General features: G+C 32.1%; 2 protein-coding genes across 3 annotated transcripts; one reads left to right on the top strand and one right to left on the bottom strand.

Moving 5' to 3' along the window:
- Positions 1–2,343: 2,343 nt before the first annotated feature.
- On the top strand, positions 2,344–8,546 carry LOC18043128 (ABSCISIC ACID-INSENSITIVE 5-like protein 2). Of its 2 annotated transcripts, none has more exons than XM_006432467.2 (4): positions 2,344–2,552; positions 3,342–4,264; positions 4,382–4,453; positions 8,160–8,546. In XM_006432467.2, the coding sequence occupies exons 2-4, from the start codon at positions 3,461–3,463 to the stop codon at positions 8,235–8,237; spliced, it is 954 nt and encodes a 317-aa protein (XP_006432530.2). In that variant the 5' UTR covers positions 2,344–2,552; positions 3,342–3,460; the 3' UTR covers positions 8,238–8,546. The 2 variants fall into 2 exon arrangements, with proteins under 2 accessions (XP_006432530.2, XP_024039912.1); XM_024184144.1 differs by lacking the exon at positions 2,344–2,552 and adding an exon at positions 2,748–2,783.
- A 235-nt stretch (positions 8,547–8,781) lies between these two features.
- LOC18041522 (protein argonaute 4B) lies at positions 8,782–18,278 on the bottom strand. The gene is made up of 23 exons (XM_006432466.2): positions 18,264–18,278; positions 16,904–17,139; positions 16,588–16,793; positions 16,288–16,512; positions 16,052–16,188; positions 15,863–15,960; positions 15,679–15,776; positions 15,401–15,566; positions 15,201–15,317; positions 15,014–15,121; positions 14,828–14,890; positions 14,629–14,742; positions 14,384–14,549; positions 14,175–14,287; positions 13,933–14,070; positions 13,646–13,776; positions 13,417–13,482; positions 10,466–10,529; positions 10,277–10,388; positions 10,101–10,174; positions 9,786–9,880; positions 9,641–9,672; positions 8,782–9,205 (listed from the first exon to the last, which is right to left on the bottom strand). The coding sequence occupies exons 2-23, from the start codon at positions 17,126–17,128 to the stop codon at positions 9,030–9,032; spliced, it is 2,724 nt and encodes a 907-aa protein (XP_006432529.2). The 5' UTR covers positions 17,129–17,139; positions 18,264–18,278; the 3' UTR covers positions 8,782–9,029.
- Between the last annotated feature and the right edge of the window lie 5,001 nt (positions 18,279–23,279).

Here is a 23,279-nt window from a genome sequence, read left to right as displayed (position 1 = left end):
TTTTTTTTGTTTATACGTTTGTCAACTTTATAAAATCACATAAACCTATAAATAGAAAAATAGCAGTTATATCCTAACATTTAGGGAAATGATTATGAAGACCCAAAGTTTTACTAAGAAAATAGAAATACCAAGACCTTTTTTTTGTTGTAGTATCTTAACTAAAAAAATTGACTATAATGTTTTATAATAAATAGAAATATAATATTAAAATAAATATAATAATATATTTTAATGTTTTACAATTTATTAACATATTTTATTATATTTGAAGTAAATTTTACAATAAAAAGAAACGTAATATGAAAATAAAAATTATTTTGAATATTATACAAAATGATTTTAATTTTATTAGTACGTGAGATATATTTGATTGATTGTAAAATCTATTTTACTCAAGGATTTATTTAAAATCTATATAATAAATACAAATATATTATTGAAATAAATATACAGTTTCAAAATAATTTTAGATACTAAAAATATTTTATTTTTTTTTTACTAATAGATTAAATTATTTATATTATATTTTTATTTATCAAAAAAATTTAAGTCAATTGTTGTTTTACTTACTAAATTCGAAAAGTATTATGGTAAAAAATGGGTCTTTATATCCCTTATTTAAAACTTAAGTGCATATGATAATTTCTACAAATAGGTATATGATAATACTAATACGATTATAAAATATGTACAATTGTTGATTTGCTATTTTTTTTTTCTAAATTACTCTCACAGCAAACATTGTCTGTCAAGAAAGTCGCAAGTGGGATCAATGCGCTGTACGCCAGATAGTTATTGGTTGTTGTTATTATTATTATTATTATAGTATACCTCATTTAGTATAAAATAGCCAATATTATTAGAGAATTTAAGACTTTTCCTTTTAATTTTTATTCAGAGGTTATATTGACATTATCAAGTTGGGATTTTTTCATCTAAAAATTTTAAAATATACTCTTTCATGCATATTTATATTTGTAATAATATATTTATAATTGATCTTGATTGCGGATGTCTATATTTAAAGAGAAATTAAGTTGTTTTAAGGAAACAAAAATGAATAATTGTTTTCCTTTTTGATCTTATAGAGTATACTAAAGTTCGTATTTCTTAATTTTATTTTCTAGTGATGTCTCCATTTCGAAATTATGAGTATGGATGAGTATGATTATGTTTGATTTTTTTTTTTTTTTTGTTGCTGAATTGAGTTGAGTCGAATCAAATTTATTAATGGGTTTGCTTTATTTTTTTTTTAAATATTTGAGCCTTCAATTTTTTTCAATTATTTAATTTTCAATTTGGTTTTTTATTTAATTCACTAAATCGATCGTTCCTTTTTCTTGATTTTCAAACTTGAACCAAACGTGCTCATTCAATTCTTGGTTTTTTGCTTATTCCTAGTTATGTGAACGTAGGCTAATCGAATTTACTCATATTTGAAAATAACATTAGTATTTTCTTTTAAAGAATAATTTTTTCCCAAAGTACTTGAATTAAAATGTTTCTTACAGAACCAAAATTCATTTTCTATTAAAATATTTGAAAACCCTCTATCCAGAAAGTATGTATTTAGTACTTTGGAAAACCTTTTATCTAAAAAATACATATTTAGATTTAAAATATTTTTAAAAAATCATAATTCGTTTGAAAATCTAAAAATATTATTAAGTATTTACACAATTTATATTAAATACTATAATTTTTTTTTAAAATACTATGTTAGATGTATATTAAACATCTTAAATTATGAATCTTAAACATCAAAATTTCTTCAACTAATGATATAGATTTTATTTTTATATGGATCCCTACTATTAGAATCCGTTAATAAATTCAATAATTTGATTAGTGAGTTTTTGAAAAATTTGATATTATTTAAATGTGTGTAATAGTTTGATTATGGATTTTGCTAATTATTTCTAATCGAATAATAGTCACAGTAGGTACTCAAATAAAATTATGAATGCTATATAACAAAGTTGGTAAAATCTATTATGTGAAAACAATAGATTTGGGTTCGAATTCCACTCAAATAGATAGGAACAAAATTAAATTGCCGTTCGACTATAATAAAGATGATAATAAAAATGTGCTCATTAAAAAATTACATTGAAGATTATGATTTTGTAAAACACTAAGGGGGACGGATGATATTGCCCCTTATTTAAAATGAAACGGAAGGGTGGGGCCAGAAAATTAAGAAAGAGGTCTTATGACAATGAAATGAGCACATCCACATTCGATCAATTTCGTTTATTTAAAAAAGAAAATAAAAATTGGCCAATTAAACACTTTCTTTATATATAAATAAATTATTAAAAAATTGGGCACATTGTTTTTTCGGTACTTGCTCTCTGTTCTCTCTGTTTCTCTCTCACTTGTCTTCTGCAGATACCCAAAAAAGGAAAAAAAATAAATTAAAAAACAAAAAAAAAACAAATTGGTGACAAATTTCATCTCAATACATTCTTTCATCCCAAAAATCTTAACTTTATTTGTTTATTTATTTATTTATATTCTAGTTTCTCACCTGACTCTCAACTCACCAAGTAAGTAAATTTTTTGTTTTGGTTCTTATTTTGTTTTCCTCATCTTGTATAGCTCACTCGTTTTGTTTATTGTTATCATCATTATTATTACTTTCAAATAGTTTTTTTACTCATCAGATACATTTGGGAAAGTTTTAATTTTGATCGGTTGTGGGTTTTGATTTTGATTTGGTGGGTAATTTTCTTTTGCTTACATTTTAAGCATTGATTTGGTTTCATGCAAAATGGAAAGTAAGTTCATTATTTGATCTTAATGTTGTGTTTGTGTGATCTTTTTGCATTTGGGTTTTGAGTTTTGAGACTTTTGATCAATGGAGGCTCTACTTTCACCGTTTGCTTTTGCATGCAGGAGATTACAACTTTCTAGCTCTTATTCACATTTTGTTTTCATCATTCTCTTTGCTAATTATTTCATTCATGTAGTCTGCTTCTGCTCAAGTTACATTTTTTCTGGTTAAATTTTAGATTTATTGAATTTTTGTTTCTGGCTCTGATTTGTTTGCTGGGTTCCTCAGGTTAAGGTCCAGTTTCTTGTCGTGCCCAGAATATTTTATTTTTTTCCCTTTTTTTTAGGTCCAAAAATAATAATAACAATATTAATTCACATTGAATGAATGTATTTTAAGCTGTGTACTTTGACGAGGTTGTTTCGAGTTCTTGTTTTAAAATTTTTGTTTAATTTCTTTTTAATTTTGTTTTGAGTTCTGTGTTTAGATTTTGATGAAATTTAATATCTGATATTATGAACTGCATGTTTCTGATGACCTGACTTTGAGATGGTTATTCCAGGTTCCGAATTTGGGGCTGAGTTTGAAGATTTGGTTTACTGAATTTAGGGCCAAATTTGGTCCTATAGATGTCATTCTAGGGGTTGGAGTTTGAGATTTTGTAATGAGCGCTTTAGATGAATGTTGATGAAGGGGATGCAGATGATGGGGTCTCAAGGTGATGGTAGTAGTAACGGTAAACAGTCTCAGTTTCAGCCATTGGCACGGCAAAATTCTATGTATAGTCTCACACTCGATGAGGTTCAAAATCAGCTGGGTGACTTGGGGAAACCACTTAGCAGCATGAACCTTGATGAGCTTTTAAAGAATGTTTGGACGGCAGAGGTGGAAATGGAGGGCACAACATTGGCCGATCAAACTTCCTTGCAACGTCAAGCTAGCCTGTCGTTAACTAGTGCCCTGAGCAAGAAGACAGTTGACGAAGTTTGGAGAGATATTCAGCAAAGCAAGAATAGTGGGGAAAAGAAGCCCCGGGATCGGCAACCTACACTTGGAGAGATGACTTTGGAGGATTTCTTGGTGAAAGCAGGGGTTGTAGCTGAGGCATCTTCTGATAAAAAAAGTGATGGTCCTGTTGTTGGTGTCGATCAAAATGTTGTACCACAGTTTCCGCAACAAGGTCCGTGGATGCCGTACCCACATCCACAATATCAGCATTCACAACAAAGTATGATGGGAGTTTATATGCCAGGCCAGCCAATACCGCAGCCAATGAACATGGTGACTGGTGCAGTAATGGATGTTTCATTCCCGGAGAATCAGGTGGGCTTAACTTCACCCTCAATGGGAACACTATCAGATCCACAATTACTTGGAAGGAAAAGAGGCGCCTCAGAAGATATGATTGAGAAGACTGTTGAGAGGAGGCAGAAGAGGATGATAAAGAACCGGGAATCTGCTGCTCGTTCACGAGCAAGGAAGCAGGTTGGCTTTGAGTTATTTTAGTTGTTAAGATACACTATGACATTTTGTTTTACTTTTAGCTCTTGGTGCATTCATGTTTTCTCATTCTCTTCTAACCTCAAAGGGTACTTTGATCAGGCTTACACAAATGAACTAGAGAACAAAGTTTCTCGTCTGGAAGAGGAAAATGAAAGGCTAAGGAAGCAGAAGGTAGGATTTCTCATCCTCTTCATGTTGTTTTGCATTGCTGTTGCAGATCTGGTGGTTTTATTATTTAAGTAAAAGCGAGAGCTGTGATTATCGCCTGTGCAATAAAGTCTCATTGATCTGTTTAATTTGTATGATTGTATCAAGTATCAAACACCCATGTGATGAGGGTAGTATGATTCTGAAGATTGTCTATATCGTTTGTTCGGTAGCTAGAGAATTATAATATGAATGAAGCTGAAGATATTTTTTTTACACAAATTTAAAAGGCATGTTCTCTCTGTTTAGGAGGGATTGTGTAGACTGGGAATGATTGCCTGTTGTTTCTTGATCTTTCATTTTAATAGGTTCAATGGCCTGTTACTCTATTATACTTTCACCGATAGAGAAAATTGGAATTTATTTTCTCTTACCTTAGTCTTAATTTTTCTAATGTTTCTTTTCTGTGCCCTTCAATTTCTCCCACCTCTCTAAAATAAACAGGAAGTCACTGTGCCCTTGTGAGATGATTCTTGTGAAAGAAATTATTATGTTCATTTTCATGGTTTTCATATTGTTACACTCCTGACTTTGATACAAAATTAAATTTGTATCGATGTATATGTGTGCTGTCAAAACTGCTACTTTGCATAATTTATTTTTATGGTTCTCAATTGAAATTTCTTAAAGTTATTATTGTATATGAAAAAAGTGGACATTCATTGTTTCTTGAAATCTGCAATTTGTTTGATAATGACTATTGTAAATTGAATTTGGCATGAATTTTCTGTCAGAATTTAGGTATGTGTATTTTGTAGCATGATAAATTTTTTTAATTTCTTTGGTTTCTCATGATTAAATCAATAAGTTTAAGTGTCATATAAAAATGATTTAGGTCATCCTTCAATTCTGCTAACCTCAGCAGCTGGCTTACCCTTTCTAATCCTACTCAACATATCTCACGTGGGTAAGTGACTAACAGCTTCCTGCATAAAAAGATAATCACTTCCATTTGATGCTACGTTGCTTTGCTGGTTGTTTAATTTATTTCATTTGATGTTTATCTTTGTAAATCAGTATTGTTGGAGATAAGTATTGAGCAGCCATTCGGCTTTAATTTTGCAGGACTAGGTCTATTCTCCTTTTCTTCTAAGAGTCAGTGCTAGAAAAGATTTTTGTTTTTGCTATTGTAGCAGCTGTATTATGACCTCAACCTTGTATTTTCGTCCCAAACCTGCTCTCCTTTTGTATCTTGATCCTTCCTTTTATCTAAGCAGGATTCTGATTTCCTGGATACTTCTTGTTGTACAAAAAGATGAAAACCAGACTGAGCAAAGAAAGTCAACCCAGTAGGAAATTCAGGGTTAGGCTCAGAATAAATAAAAAACAGATGATAGCAATTGAGATGTGTTGCATGGCCATTGGCATCACACATTCTTGGTTCTTACACTCTCACTCCATGTCCCTAAGGAGGTGGCCATTATGAGGTCTATGCAATGGGGCACGTTGGGGGTGGAATTAAGATTCTGTGTCTGTATTTGGAGCTGGTGGCTGTGGAAAGCTTGAATAACAAAATAAAAAATTGGTTGAGTGTGGCATCATGTGAGAAGTGGACCAAATTGAATAAAAATTGCATTAAATTAGTTATCTTTTCATGCTTCTTTGTACAGTGTTTGTTACATCTGCACAAGCCTTGGTTTTGGAAACTTGTGTTTTTATAGCCACCAGAAATAATGCCTATGGTGTCTTATGATTTATGTGTAGTATGTCTCTAAGTAGTATTTCCACTGTTTTAAAATTAAACATGCTACCACCAGCAACTTATTAAGTATAATGATCATTGTAAATGGAAGCTAACAAAACAAATTGGTATTATCAAATATCTTATTGTAATGAGGTAAAGTGTGGAAAAAGAAGTTTGTAGAATGGAGGGAGAGAGAGAGCCACAGCCAGTGAGTTTAACTTTGACAAACTTAGTCTTTAATACCTTGCTCATCGGTGATTGATGCAACGTCTTGGTATGGAAGTAAAAAATATTGCCCTCTAAAAAGAGTTTGTGGACCTCTGGTTCACTTTTGTAATATTTATTCCTTTTTAATTTTCTATAAAAGTTTCTCTGCTGTCTATCAAAAAAAAAAAAAGTCTTCTAAAGAATTTCCATTGTGTCCCGTCGTGGCTTTCCTTGATTTGCTGTCTTTCAGATGCCTTATAAATCTACCCCAAAGTTTGTTAATGTTGAGATAAGAGTATCCCATTTCTTCATCAAAATGCATCTCTAGAAGTGCCTCAAAACTGTGTTTTAATTTGTTTTCTCCTTAATCCATTTCCATTTCTGTAATCTTCTTTATGATTGTAGAGCACTAATTTACAGTCCGTTAACCCATCTATGGTTTACCGATCTTCTCCATTGTTAGTTGGGTTCGACCTACTTTGTACACCAAAACTGGTTTCTTCAGAGGATTAGAGTTTAATACTCTTTTTGCCTTTTTAGTACTTCTACCTAGGCAGCTTTAGCTTTTCTTTTTCATTTAACAATTACTTGCACAAATTCTTTGAATAATGATCCATTTGATTAAATTTTCTATTTCTACAAAATATTCTCGCTGGCGTACATAATTAGTGTGGGTAACTACACCAACTTTTTATTACTCTCAACAAGTTCGCCGTATATTGAGTGAAACCTACTTTCCTCCTAGGTTTATTGTAAAGCCCCCAATATACCTGGACTTTAGGCAAGACCTGTTATCATCATACATCTGTACTTCCCGTAATAACTGACTCTTGCACCATCTGTGACCCATCAGAGCAGTCTGTGACTCTGTTTTTAGTGCATTTACACTCTATTAGTGCGATCCACACTCATCATCGATTAAAAAATCATTTCCACTGGCTTTACGGACTCATTGTGTTTTGTAAAGGGGAGATTCCTTCATGAAGTCTGTTCTGTTAGTTCAGACTTCAGAATTGTCTTGTTCTTTGCATCTCTAACTCATGGTAGCATCACTCATTTTTCTTATAAATCTTCAGTATGGACTGTGTAATGTATGATATAGTGTGTTTAATTTCACGGCTTTGGCTTGTAACCGGACATAAATATGCTGTTTGTTGTTAGCCTGGTCTGACATTTGGATTTGAATCAGTGTTTGTCATGGTAATACCATTTACTAAATTTATAAATTTAGGGTGCCTTCAGTTCCGTCAGGCTTGAGAGATTTGGTGCAATTTTTATCATTTTTTGTAGCTCTTCTAGAATCCCATCTCCTTTCGGTAGTTGTTATCACTTCATTCTTTTGTGCTTCTCTTTTCCCTTTTGACAGAATTTTGCTCTTGTTCATATGAATAAAATAGCCATTATTAACATAACGTAATCTGAAAGCCGGATTTATTGTCAGCTGCTCTTTATTCTAATGTTAATGCCCCTTTGAATTTCCTCCCTCTATAAATGTAAGAAATTTTGTGTGCTTAATAATTTCATTCGTTGATTTGATACTCTCTTACATAGTCAACCATGTTATGACATTGCCATGACTAAATTGATTGATATTATTTAGTATCATATGGACTCTATAAATCAAAAGCTATAACATGGCTTGAGATATGTCTTGATTTTGGCAATCATGAGTAGAAACTTGAAGTGTTTGATACACCTAAATTTTGCATATCCTTTCCCCTTTCGTTATTCAGTATTGAATGATATATTTTTAACTTTTGATTCTTGTCTGACTTGCAGGAGCTGGAGAAGATGTTCAGTGCTCCACCACCCCAGCCAAAGTATCAGCTTCGGAGAACATCATCATCCCCATTCTGACAGTCTCTCTATCTGAAAGTTTTGTAGATATGACGATGTTTCCTTTAGTTTACTTTGAGGGTGAAAGTTAAACATGTCCTATATGAACGGATCTTTTAGAAGCAGCTGTCTATTGCTTCTGCTGCCAATAGACTGCTTCTTGTTCCTGTGATTACTTCTCTGTGATATCAGTAGCATTAGAACTTTCATGGTACTTGCCACCATTGTCTCCTAAGATTTGCCGAAAAAACTGTGTAGTTGAGTTCTTACAAAATGTTCAGTATATAGTTTCTTTCTATCGTAATCACCAATATTTCAAGTTCAATGATACAGGCTTCTTTGATGTCCAATTTTCTAAGATTCAAGTCTTAGTACTTTCTGCATTTTGAACAATTTCTAGCAGAATAAACAAGAAAGAATTCTTGGAAGTTACAAATCTACTCTTAATGAGAAATCCAAATCCATCCAGATTTGTAGGTCCCTCATAATTTGTTTATTATAAACGAGGAAATAGACATAATCACATTAAAACATCAAAGTTCATTCATTAAGCAAAAGGGACAGCAAGAGTCATTCCATCAGCACAATGTTCAAATCAGTCTAGTGCAACAGCAGCTAAAATCTTTGCTGTTCAAAATTTTAACTTAAGACATTACTCTGAAGTGCTTATAAGAAGAACATAAAAGAACAATAAGCCAAAAGACCAGGGTCAGGTATTTTTTCAAGTTTAGGATATTTCTATCTATGTCTTTACGGTATGTCTGTGATGTCTATCTCTATATCTTTCTCGCTGCAGATTTTAAAGCCATGCCTTTAGCAGAAGAACATAGAATTGCACACTCTTTCATGCAGTACAGGCAGTTCAGGAACAGGGATGCTACCAGCAGATGTCATTGCATTGTGACTGGAAGATGTGTCTGACATTTCATCGAACTTGATGAATTGCGACATCTGAGCGGCAGCCAGGTGGGCGTAGCAGATTGGTGTAACTACAAGATCATACAAAATAAAACATTCAAGAGTTTTAGGAAAATCAAGAGAAATAAATTTAATGAAGACATGCAAACAATAAGAACAAAATGAAAGGAAATCTGAATTGAATTACAATAATAACTTTTAAGAAAAGAACTCTAGTAAGAAATAGTATCTATCGTTTTCTTTTTCCTATCATTATTAGAAAGAATAAAAAAGAATAGAAAAATAAGATAGATCAGAACACCCAATTTACAAAAGGAGATTGCCAGCCTACTGTATGCCAAACACCATAATACAGCCATAATACAGGTGCAGTGTTTTTAGGGCACTTCATAAGCGAGCATCGTGCTTCTTATCCAGCGTTCTACTGCTACAAGATCATGAGCTTGCAGCAATATTGCTGCCACTTCCTCAGAACTAAAACAAATGAAAGAAAGTAAATATATTACCTACAGATACGGCTGTGGTGCTTCTTTGGTACCTGCATAATTTAGACACCAAAAATGATTATTGAACAGAAAAACACAGTAGGTGGCAAAAAATGCACCCTTTATGGCATTGATGAAGCAAAAGAAAAGAACTATATACACTTACACATAAGATAAGGAATGAACAAGCTCCTGCAAATCATCTGCTGAAAAACCAATCTCATCGTGTAGCACATGATAGTGTGTAGGCCGCGACGTGCCCTAATTGCAAACAATAGAACGTTAATTGTAAAAGCCAACTGAAAATATCTACATTATTTTGTCGTGCTAGTACATCATCTGGTCACAGCAGCAAGAAGTAAGCCTATAGCCTTCCAGATAGTTCTGAAAATCATGGATCCTCCTTATAATATTAGTTTTCCATTTTTCTAACCATTTATTGTTTAAATTATAGCAGAAGTTGAGAGAATGCAATACTCACAATCATCCCTGCATGAGCACACAAGTAGAAGTCATTGTTCCTTGGATGACAGACTCCTTTGTCAACAACAGTACCTGCACAAAAATAACAAAAAGGAGAAATGCCTTATGTTCAGTAAATCATTGAGAGGATATTTAACAAACAAGTTTTTTTCTAGAGTCGGCAAAGAAATTTACCAGGTGGAACATTTTCAGGACGTCCGCTCTGGAAGAACTTAGTGTGATGATTCTTTTGAGCAACAATCACAGTGAACTTAGGAGACCATTTCTCATCAAGGAATTTGGAGGCCTGAACTCATTAAAACTCTCATGATCACATATAGCAAGTATCTCTTAGAAATTAAAGCAATGAGCTTTTGTGATTACCTCAATGATTTGGTCCAATTCTATGTTCAAGACCTGGTTAAACTGCGACTCACTTACTCCATCACTGAAATAAATAGACTCAACCAATAAGCGATGAAGTACATGAACATGCTCAAGGTTAGAGTGTTGTTGGTAAGATGACATGTACTTTATATCTATATGTTTTCAGTCAAGTACTGTATTCAATGAATTTTATGACATTAATTTAAGCAAGTTTCTTAAGTCTTAACTGCAAAAGGTATGCAAATAGAGATTAGGAATCAGCTGCTGCTATGTGGCGATCAAAACAACATATCGAGAACTTCAAATTCACAAAATCACATAATTATCTTCATCACTAAGGTGGCGTTTGTTTTTTAACTTAATGACTTAAAGTGACTTAACTTAATTAATTAAGTTAATTAGAGGTGTTTGTTTTTATAACTTAACTAGGAAATAGAACCGCACTTCGTGCGGTTTTAAAAAAAAAATTTAGTATTTTTTTATTACTTTACACTTGATAAAACTGATAAAAAATATGAATTGATTTTTTTTTAAAGATGACGCAGCCTTATAAAACTAATGTTATTTATGAAAGTTAATTATTTTTTTGTTAACTTTAAAAATATATATTAATGTGTATAGTTAAGTGTACACAACATTTTCATCAATAAAAATTATGTTCACACTAATCAACTCTCAATTCTTCTTAGTATTAACAGACTCCCACATTTTACAAAGCCTAACTCTTATCATCCAACTATCTTTATCATTGTACACAATACAAAAAATTTAAATAAGTCAAAAAATAAAAATGCAAGAACATTTCTAAAGAGGATGTTGATTAAGTAATAAAAAAAAAACCAAAACATAACAAATCTTAAATACTTAATATTTATATAGTTTAAAGAAGCCAAAAGACACTAAATAAAAGGTTGCATAATTAAATATAAAATTATGACATTAAAATTAGGTCCTAGTGGTATCGGTGAGGGAAGATGAAAGAACCTTCATTCCTATATTAATTAGTTGAAATATTTTAAACCACTAAAGTTTAGTTGTTGGCTTAATAAAATAAATGAATGTTTCAAAACTATAATTAATTTATTATTAATGGTTACATATTGTTGAATTTAAATAGAAAGAAGAAGAGACATGTAATCTTTTATAATCTACTAATTATTTTCTATTTTTAATATTTTGTAATGTAATTATTTTTTAATCTCAACCAATATATTAGATTATAGAGAATATAAAAGATGAGAAATAATAATGCCACAAATCTTAACTACTTAATATTTATAGAGTTTGAAGAAGCCAAAAGGCACTAAACAAAAGGTTGCATTAAATATAAGATTATAGCATTAAAATTAGACTCTAATGTCATTATTGAGGGAAGATGAAGGTACATTCCTTCCTATATTAATTAATTGATATATTTAAGTCACTAAAGTTTAATTGTTGGCATAATAAAATAAATTAATGTTTGAATACTTATAATTAATTATTATTAATGGTTACATATTATTGAATTTAGATAGAAAGAGGAAGAGACATATAATCTTTTATAATCTAATAATTATTTTTTATTTTTAATATTTTGTAATGTAATTATTTTTTTAATATCAACTAATTTATTAGATAATAGAGAATACAAAAAAGATGAGAAATAATGATGCCACAAATCTTAAATATTTAATGTTTATGGAGTTTGAAGAAGCCAAAATGCACTAAACAAAAGATTGAATAATTAAATATGAGATTATGACATTAAAATTATGCTCTAATGGCATTGTTGAGGGAAGATGAAGGAACATTCCTTCATATATTAATATTAATTAATTGATGTATTTTAAGTCACTAAAATTTAATTGTTGGTATAATAAAATAAATGAATGTTTCAAGACTTATAATTAATTATTATTAATGGTTACATATTGTTGAATTTAAATAGAAAGAGGAAAAGACATGTAATCATTTATAATCTAATAATTATTTTCTATTTTAATATTTTGTAATGTAATTATTTTTTAATTTCAACCAATTTATTAGATAATAGAGAATATGAGATGATGAGAAATGGTGATGCCACATCACCTCCTCAAGTTCCAACTTTATATATATATATATATATATATATATATATATATAGATGGGACTTTTTAGATAATTTTGACTTAATAAAATAAGCCAATTTTTTTGGCTTTTTACTTAATAGAGACATCTGAATTAATTCAATTACTTTCTAATGTCAAAAATATCCCTGCTTTATGATTTATTTTTCATGTTTATCCCAAAACTCACCCATAGATATTTACCCCACATAATAATCTCATCATTATTTTTTTAGCCGTCATGAAATCCCTCCTCACTTTGGTATCAACTCCTCAAGTATTGAAGATCAAAATTACATGTGACAACTTCGAGATGAAATGGCAAATCAACTGTTTCAAGCATCTTATTAGTTTTTTTTTCTTATATTATATACGATAAAATTTGAAATTTATGGTATTTTATACATTAAAATTCCAAAATCATTATGTATTCACTTGAATATAATTTTACTTATAAATGTTAAAATATTGTGGTATTTAATATATTATTTATTTGACATTCAAATTTAATAAGGATACAAATGTAAAAGTACATATTTTCAGTTTTTTAAGTTGAAAAAAAAACAAACTTAATAATTATTTTTCGAGATTCAGACGAAAAAACAAACATATTATTCAAATTCAGACATTCAGATCTATTCAGAATTCAGACTAATTCAGGTATATTCAGATTTCAGACAAAAAAACAAACGCCATCTAAGACTTGAAAAAACTTCAATTTGTAAAAAGGTACAGCTTAATGTGTTCAATCTACACGAATGAAATTCTCTTATTTAATATAATGATTCTACCACCCTAATAATCCAATCATTAGTCAAAGGAAACCATAACTTAGCAACAGAAGTATTGGAAACCTACCGGAAAATGATGATATTTTCAGGCTTCCTTTTCCCTGAAGTTGAATAAAAGTCAACAAATAACTCCCTGCAATCAGAAAATGCAAAAATGTATTCTGGATAAGTTGTGAAACAGAATGGAAGATGGTTATTATATTCATGATCTACGAGAAGACACAGGAAATCGAATAAACTTGAAAGCAGGTGCACGTGCAAAGATGTAAATCAGCATGTTAAATTTGTTTCTTCACCTGATGATGCCGTAGTCCTCAGTTTCAGATCCTGGCTTAAAGAGATTAGCGATCATTTCAACTTTTGGTGATTGAGTCCGTACTGAAGCTCTATAACGAGAAATTGATGGCCACTGCCTGGAACTAACCACCTTGAAAATTTCAAATGTCAAAAAAAAAAAAAAACATCAGATAGAAATCTAGAATTGTGGATTAGTCTCTACCCAAAGATAGTTAAGCTTTCAGAAAGGAAACCCATCATTTGAAACAGAACCAAAATAAACAATGTTCAAAGAAAATAGATTTACTGCAGCAATAGATGGCAAGTCCGAACGACCAGGAGAGCCATGTGAGACATCCATCCCTAGAATCATGGTAACTGGCTTAGAGACTAAGGGAATTGAACGAGAATGCTCGAGTGTCAACAAGGAATTCATTCCTCCAAGCTGTAGAAACGGGGAAAAAATTCAACCAAGGGTAAGTTCAAGGCATGAAAAAACAAATATGAGGAAGAAAACTAGAAGTGTTCACAAAATTTAGAGGAGTTCACCTTGGCATTTATCTTCAGGAGGACATTTGTTATGTATTGGTCATTCACTTTTGTCGGTGCAATGCATTGTGTTACAATGCCAGCCTCTGAAAGATTTTTCCTTTTCCATGGACCTTAAATTTGAACAAGTTATTACAAATTAAGATATGAGGACTACCAGAATAGCAGAGAAGAAACTTAAACAAGAAGAAGGAACCCAAGTAGCCAACCATAAATGTCAGAGTTCTTCCTCTCAGGAAGAATACACAATAGCAATTGAGGTGGCCCTGGTAGCTTTTTCTTGATAATTTCAAACATTCTCTCAACTCTAATTGGTGCTGCCTCCCGTCTAAATTGATTACTCTCCTCAAAAACTTCATGTGGATTATTTATGTGCTACAAGCCAAAGAATTAAGAAATAATCATCAAGTGAGTGTTGACAGGATTTCACAATGTAGTTTGTCAAAACACTCACCATTCCTTTCATTTCTCCGCATCTGATCAGATTATTACACAAAGAGCGTATATCACAACGAGCAGAGAAGTTTACAATAGCCCACCATTTGATCTGCATCGGTTCTACTAATTGCTGTAGAAATATGGTAAATTGGCGTTAGAAGAGGCTTTTGTCATCAATACCAAATACAGTCAAAAGAACATAGAAAAATCAATACCTTGTTGTTGAAATTCCATCTTCCACCACGAGGAAAGAAGTCTTCTCCATTTCCGACTTTCAACTGCAGCATAACATCAACAAACAGGCATATTAGGAACAACATAAATCTTTACAGTAATTGATTTCATACATTAATAATGATGACAGAGGTAAAAGACATGGAAAAAAAGGACTTTGTACTTACTTTAGGGGCTGGTAAAGTTCGACCTTCAACTTGTGTAAATTGAGTACCAATTGAAATACCGAAAGAACGAAGCATTTGGTCAGCACCATAATTGTTTCTCCTCATGGCCTGTAAGAAGAAACATGTTAAAATCAGAGAAAATAGCAGAAATGCATGAATTATATCAATATATAGGAATGAAACCTACTTCAGTCAAAACCCCCATCCTTTCTTGGGGCTTTTGCCTTGATTTCTCCACAAGTGAAGCCCTCTGCTGGTTGGACAATGCCTTTGTATAGCGTTGCAGTGATACCAATGTGCAAAGCTACATGGCAGAAACAGAATATAAAAATATGATACAGTCACGTCCTCATAAACAAAAAGAACCTTTAAGAACTAAATTATCACCTCAAGCGGTATGTAAGATGCACGTTTTGGTTTCCCAACATTGATGCATGGGAAATCAGCTGAATACTCCAACTTTATATGGCGATTATTAACAAAGTATTCATAGACAGTTATCTCAATAGCATCGCTATCCCCATTATGTCCACTCTTTTGTTTCAAAGAAAACCTGAGAGATTAGAAGTCACATTTTCAGTTGGCGAATAACAAGAGTGATTTCTTGTGTAATGCAACAAACCATGGAGTGAAAGACAAGATACAGAACAGAAAAGAGAACTAACGTTTGCTGATTGCAAGGTAAGTCACTGAGTCCAGTGATTTTGTATTCAGTGTTAGAGTGATTAGTATTTATCCTCAGATTTTTCAGCACCCTCTTAGCCTGGTGTCAAATTCAAGCAAGGGTCTAAATGAAGACAAATTTTCTTGAAATATATATAAACATGGATACTGAACTATCAACTATACCTTGTTCCAATCAATCTGATGAGGCTCTCTAACATTTTGATTTGCAAGAAGGAAGTTCACCACTGGGCCAGGTTTAACTATCATTGTAGTGGATACATCTGCATACAACAAAGACAATTATCAACACAAAGACAATTGATTAATTAAACCACAGGTAAATAACATAAGCGGATTGGAAAAGTAACTAACCCATGTTTAAAGATAGACCACTCTGTGTAGCGCGGAAGCTTGAATGGAAACCCCTGCATCCCATTACCCCACCTCCTAGGTCTGCGAAATTTCTCGGATTATTGTGGAAAAAAGACTGCCGGACTAGGAGACAACCCCTGAACATGAGAAGAAAACAATAACATAATCCTGTGTTGAGTTGAGCAACATTGTTTCTTAAGCCTAGGCAATTCACAACACCAAACTAATCCACTCACTGGTTCGCTGCATTCTGCCTCAGTATGATGTCCAAAACTCTCATAGCCTCTTGAAAATGCTCTGTTTCCTGACCCCGCAGTGCATTTGCAATTGCCTGCATGGGGATTTTTGCAGCATAACTAATTTCAACCCTGATTACTTTCGACCTGGATGGACGCCTCATCCTCTTCCTATCACCCTCACTAGGGCTTCCATCACCTCCCGGGCTGTCATTCCGTGCAGTTCTGCATATAACAAACCTCCGAGTCAGTAACTGGTAATTGAATAAGTCTAAAGCATATCAATGTACGCATATATACCTATTCGAAGAGAGGTCTTCCACCACAATCGTGAACTCAAGCTTCTTACGTTGAAAAGAGCCAAGAGTGAACAAGCTCTTCTCCCCATCATAAGCGAAGTGTTTACCTTCAAGCTCATGACTATATGTCTCCTGAACTTTGTCAAGAATTTTTCTCCCGATACCTTTCCCATCAACAGGATGACCATCTTCATAAAATAGAGCAACCTGTAACAATAAATCAATAACAAAACCATGTACAAGATCAATGTATTGGCAACAGAAGCGGATGGTAAAAACCAATGACTAAATCTTGATAATGAGCACAAATAGATTACACTGTAATGGCAGAAGTAACCCTCTGTCTGGCGCATTCTGACTTCGAAATGATTCGTTAGAAGAGTCATAGGCGTCCCTTTAGTCCCATGATTTCGCCTTGCCATTGGAAGGCGTTTCGGGGCCGGAGCTGCCACCTTTCCGGACTGAAGAGGCACAACATTCGGAGGGACAATGGGTGGCGGCGGCGGCAAGTATTCGGATCCCTTATGACTTGGAGATCCCATTTTCAGAAAACCTGTACGGACATCACAGAATTGAAAAACACAATTAGTCATGGAAGTTTATTATCTCTTTGACAAGGAACAAAAAGCACAAAGAACCAAAGAACTTGAGATACACTCAATGGACTTGACTAAAAACGCTTTTAGAATAAAGGATACAACTTTAGCCAGAAAAACAGAATACAAAACGAGGAAAACAAGAATTTTGAAAACTCTAGTAGAAAACCAGAAACACTGAATACAAATACTTGTTTTCAGAAAATACTTGGACGTAAAAATAACGAAAAAAATGCTTTAAAAAATTACAAGGACCAGAAAAGCAGATCAAAATATCACACGAGACATGAAAAGTTAAAAAAAAAAAGATCTAAAGACTCAGCAACACATGAACAGAACAATAGCAGCAGTTTCCAAAAACAAGCGAAAACAGAGGAAAACACATGCAACGTTTCTTTTACAAACTGGCAGCACTTTTTTGGAAAAGCTCAAGAAGACATGAACGAAAACAGAGGAAACAATGGCAACCATTCTAATAAGCACTTAAAAGAAAACGCGTACAGCCACCATGGAACTTCTACTTAAAACAAGTTTTCTGAAACCACGGAGAGCGAGAGAGACTATCAGAACACAACGAGCAAGCAGGCGAAGAAAACAAAAACACACACAGAGACGAAACCGAGAACAAAAACAAAATCACATGTAGAAAACACTCAACAACAACCAAAAACAGAGGAAAACACATGCAACGCTTTCGGTAAACACTTTGGAAAAGAAAGAAAGAAAGAAAAAGAAACCAACAATCAAAATCCAAAAAAGAAATAAAACCCCTGGAAAGAAAAGGCAGGAAAACGCTGGTAACAGTGAATACTCTGAAAACGCTATGCGAAAACACTGGCAACTGATAAAACAGAAAGAAAGTTTGGAAAAAAAAAGAAACATGTGAAAACAACATCAAGCTCATGAAAGAAAAAGGAAAAAAAAAACAACACTCAAGCGTACAAACTAACATGAGAAAGCAGCACCAAACTCTCAAAAAACAGAGAAACAAAACCCACATTGTCACTACTCACTAACAGAACAAAAAAAAAAAGACAAAAGAAAATAGAAAAAGAGAATGCAAGTGAACGAACAAATATACCCCTTAAGGTTTTCAGGTCAGATCAAAACCAAAGTTTTTTTTTTTTTAATTGTTCTTTCTTTTCTTTTCTTCTTGAAGAGAGAGAGAAAAACAGAGAGGAAAGCAAAAGCTAAAGCCTAAAGGGAGACGAGTGGAGACGACGACTCTGACCCTTCTCTTCTTCTAATATTAGTAATGCAATTGCAAGCAAACGTACGGAATTAGAGGGGTTTTATTATTTATGATTTCGTCCCTTCAATTTCTCATTATTTGCACTTTTTACGCTAATCCCGATTTTGTCTCCTTTTGTTTTTGTTTTGTGCGTCATATTCATTTGTTTAATAATTGTTATAAAATACTCTCATTACTACTAATACAAATTAAATTTTACTACCTACTTGTTAACTAACTAATACATAATTATTAACCCACTTAACAAGTAGGATTCTTCTTGTTGGTTTCATTATTTCGTGTTCAATAACGTGGGTTATCATGTTGCACTTAATTTAGATATGATTTCTTTCTAGGTTTTATAAAATTGTGTATATATATATAATCGTTGTCAGGCACAAAGCCAGTTCCAAAATACTGGGGTCTTAGGTGAAATTTTTTTATGAGACCTTATTACTTTCACTAGCCTCAACACTCAAAGAAACAGAAAAGAACTCAAAATTCAATCAATTTTTAACGATATTTTAAATATCAACGATTAATAAGACATAAGAAATTTAAAAAAATAAAAGCAGTCAATAAGATATCTTTTTTACTTCTTTTAGAACTATTATTTCAAGAAACTATTTTTTTTTTACTTCAAAAGTGAACCAATAATAATAATAATAATTTTCTTTATAGAGAAGAGCGCAAGAAATTTTACAATATTAAAAAACTAAATTTTTAAATAAATAAATAATTTAATCATTTTTTTAGAAAAACTAATAATAAATTAATGGTTAGACAATATTATTAATCACAATTATTTAACATTAAGATTATTAAGTATAGAATTTCTATAAAACTTCTTAATTATAAGATAATTATCAATCAAAAAGAGCCTAAAGATAGGCTTTCATCGTATAAGTAACTTAAGTAATTTAAAAAATCTATTAATTTGAGTATGCTAATGAACTAAAAACATAGTCTTCTTAATTTATGGGGGGTCTAGGTGATCACAATAGGGCCTTCCTAACATATTACATACATGACCTTAGTTGACCACCTAGTTCGCTATACTTAAAGCCATCTCTAGTCAAATGTGAGTGCCTGCACTTTTTAAAATATTGATTTGTGGTTTTACAACATTATTGAAGGCTTTTAATATATTAAAAATTAAAAGAAAAATCAATTTACAATGTTGTGAAACCTAAATCCACATTTTCTAAAATGCAGACATTCGAAATTTAAAAATTGTTGACATCTCACTAAAGAAGAACCATATATATATTGAAATGTTCCAATGAGGATTCAAATCTATAAATATAGATAGGATATTCTTATGAGTTTGGAGATCTTGAGTTGGTAATATTAGATCAAAGGCTTCTAGTTTTTGTTTTTTCTTTTTTGCTTTGATTAAATCTATGTCATTTTTTTGTCATATTCTTTATATTCTTTAAGAGTTTGCACTTTCTATAGTTAATTAACTCTTTACTTTAAGTGGTGTGTATATTCTTGGCTTATTTATTGAGGTTGAGAGTGCAAGTCTCCCTGTATGTTAGGAGCGTGAGAGTTTTTGCTTCCCTAACTTTGGGAGCTATCTTGGGTTGGATTTTTAGACTAGGCTTCAAATATATGAAAGAAATTTAGATCTATTGAAAATGGATGTAGGCAATTAAAACCCTAAATTAATAGTTTAATTAATTTTAAAAAAACACTGTTCATCGTTACTGTTTATGATTACTATTCACAGTTATTGTTTATCCGCATAAAAAATATTAATTTCCAAAAACACAATAAATTGCAGAAATTAAATGACACAGAGATTTTTACGTGGTTTGAATTAATCAATCCTATATCCACGAGGCCACGCTCAGATGAAAAATAATTCACTAAGTTGAGATGTTACAACCTATGGATTTACCAAACTTTACTCTTACTTACAGTTTATCACCATATAGTTTACTCAACCTTAAACTGAATCTGCTTCTCTTAAATAATTGCTACCCCTCTTGATCCACAAGTGATCAATAACAATTCTTCAATTCTTCAATGTCTAATAATCCAAAATCCACATAAACTCTCAACAGAGATGAAAAAAAGATAAGTAAATAAATCAACACAACATTATGCGCCAAATCCAAACTCTCTAGTGAGGAGGTCGAATTTTGCTTCTCCGTTTATGCGCTTTGTTGTGCACGTTCAATTGTGAAATACCTCTATTTATATAGGCACTAGGGTTTGATAAATATAGCAAGTCTTAAAAGACTTGGATTCTTTTCAAATAAGAGTTTCATTCCTCTTATAATTATGATGATTCTGAATAGGAATAAATATGATTTTCTTACATTTCTTGTCTCCCAAGAAATATCTAGAGCATTTAATAAACTTTCTGTCGAACCAACTTATTGCTCTAAATAGATCTCATGCACCAATTATAGAATCTCATCATTAATTGACTTACTAAATTAGACATCTAGTTAAATTAGGAAACAAATATTTATAATAAATTGAAATCTCACTAAAAAAGGGAATTAATAAATTAATCCCTATTACAAGATATGTAATAAATAATTTTCAATTTAAGTAGACTTGCCATAAAATGTCAACTCTATAAATAATGGACTTAACATAATACATTGACACAAATCTCAACAAATTTCTGATGCATTTATCAAACTCAATTTTTAATGTATTTGGTAATATAATAACTAAACAAAAGTAGTTTTTGAGTGACATCATGATACATGGTTTACTAGAAAAGAAAAGAATATTTATTAATACTTTGTTTATTGTAATACCAACATATTGATACAAGGATGAAGATGGTGCAAACAAAAATTTCGACTTTATAGGAGAAGATTTCTATTCTCTCCTTCCACGTCAATGAACAATTCACAAATTGAGTTAGTTAAAGTAAGAAACGAACGCTTGACTTTGTCGATTCCTCCAACATATTTTTCTAATACTAGATATAACATTAAAATTGTGAATTATAAATTTCACTTGTTTGCAATGTAAAATTTCCCATCTTTAATCCAGAGGGGCCAAAAAAAAAATCTCATCATAATATTGAACTCAATTAGAGATGGCCAACGGGCCGTGCCGTGCTGGCCCAGGCCCATCAAAGGAAGCCCACGCGTGCTCGTGCTCGTGCTCGTGTCGTGTCGTGCTCACTATTCATTTCGTGCCGTGCCAACCCGGCACACGTGTCGTGCCAACCCGGCACACGTGTCGTGCCAACCCGGCACACGTGTCGTGCCCGCACGTGCTCGTGCTCGTGCCTTGGAAAAATAGCCCACTAAGCTTTTTTTTTTTTAAGAGCGTATGCCAAGTTGTTGTCTTATTTTTTTTCAAGCTTATGTATTTTTTTTTTGGATCCATATGCCTTTATTTAAATTTAATAGAATAAAAAATTCGAAACTCAAGTTCATATTCAATAATAATAAATTAATAATAATAAGAGAATGTAATATTAGTTGCTAGGTTTGACTTTATGGTATTAGAATTCTTTTTTAGCACCTAACAATAATAATAATAATATTTTTTTAAGGGTTAAATTAATTGTTAACTTGGAATTACGTAGAGTCATATATCATAGTTTATAATAATATTAATACATATTTATAAAATCATTATATGTATAATTTCATTTATTAAAATCATGATATCAATTATTTATTTAATAAATTATAAATATAAATCAATTATAATTTTTTTGAAACTAAGAATTAAATAAATTTAAAAAATTGAGCCAATAAAAGATATTAAAAGATTCAATTTCAAATTATTTATAAAATCATAAAATTTGACGTTTACTTTCATTAAAAAATGAAACGTGCTTATTGCGTGCTTATTACGCTTTCGGTAAACACTTTGGAAAAGAAAGAAAGAAAAAGAAACCAACAATCAAAATCCAAAAAAGAAATAAAACTCCTGGAAAGAAAAGGCAGGAAAACGCTGGTAACAGTGAATACTCTGAAAACGCTATGCGAAAACACTGGCAACTGATAAAACAGAAAGAAAGTTTGGGAAAAAAAGAAACATGTGAAAACAACATCAAGCTCATGAAAGAAAAAGGAAAAAAAAAAAAAACAACACTCAAGTGTACAAACTAACATGAGAAAGCAGCACCAAACTCTCAAAAAATAGAGAAACAAAACCCACATTGTCACTACTCACTAACAGAACAAAAAAAAAAGACAAAAGAAAATAGAAAAAGAGAATGCAAGTGAACGACCAAATATACCCCTTAAGATTTTCAGGTCAGATCAAAACCAAAGTTTTTATTTTTATTTTTATTGTTCTTTCTTTTCTTTTCTTCTTGAAGAGAGAGAGAGAGAGAGAGAGAGAGAGAGAGAGAGAAACAGGGAGGAAAGCAAAAGCTAAAGCCTAAAGGGAGACGAGTGGAGACGATGACTCTGACCCTTCTCTTCTTCTAATATTAGTAATGCAATTGCAAGCAAACGTACGGAATTAGAGACGTGCTCGTGCCGTGCCGCGTGGTCTACCGAGACGTGCTCGTGCCGTGCCATGCTGTACGGACACGTGCCGTGCCTGTGCCGTGCCTCGTGTCGTCCGGCCCATTGGCCACCTTTAAACTCAAAAGAACATTCAAAGGAATGCAATAAGCCAATAACACAATTTTCCCATTTAGTGAAAGGCAAGCAATAGACAATTACAAAGACCGCTTTTCTTTCTTTTCTCTTCTTTTCTTTTCTTTTTCCCCCCTTTTTTTGTCATGAAGGTAAGTTCCTCCACATTTACACTTAGGTAGCGTTTACTTTTTGGATTGGATTTGGAATCCTGAGGAGTAGGAATCACAGGATTGAGAGTGTGGAGTGGGAGTGGGAGTAGGTTGTTTACTTACACTGGAATAGAAGCATA

Source organism: Citrus clementina, unplaced genomic scaffold, assembly GCF_000493195.1.
Source record: "Citrus clementina cultivar Clemenules unplaced genomic scaffold, Citrus_clementina_v1.0 scaffold_5, whole genome shotgun sequence".
NCBI classification, from domain to species: domain Eukaryota; kingdom Viridiplantae; phylum Streptophyta; class Magnoliopsida; order Sapindales; family Rutaceae; genus Citrus; species Citrus x clementina.
The sequence above is the reverse complement of the archived record's forward strand: the minus strand, read 5'-3'. Positions and strand labels throughout refer to the sequence as shown.

Bases quoted from the DNA above. Each gene is read 5' to 3' on its own strand.
- LOC18043128 (XM_006432467.2), top strand. From the start codon at position 3,461: ATGTTGATGAAGGGGATGCAGATGATGGGGTCTCAAGGTGATGGTAGT. The intron at 4,265-4,381 runs GTTGGCTTTGAG...TACTTTGATCAG, and splicing joins GTTCACGAGCAAGGAAGCAG to GCTTACACAAATGAACTAGA. The intron at 4,454-8,159 runs GTAGGATTTCTC...TCTGACTTGCAG, and splicing joins AAAGGCTAAGGAAGCAGAAG to GAGCTGGAGAAGATGTTCAG.
- LOC18041522 (XM_006432466.2), bottom strand. From the start codon at position 17,128: ATGGGATCTCCAAGTCATAAGGGATCCGAATACTTGCCGCCGCCGCCA. The intron at 14,891-15,013 runs GTAAGTACAAAG...GTTATGCTGCAG, and splicing joins GAACTTTACCAGCCCCTAAA to TTGAAAGTCGGAAATGGAGA. The intron at 9,881-10,100 runs GTGAGTATTGCA...GTTTGCAATTAG, and splicing joins GTGCTCATGCAGGGATGATT to GGCACGTCGCGGCCTACACA.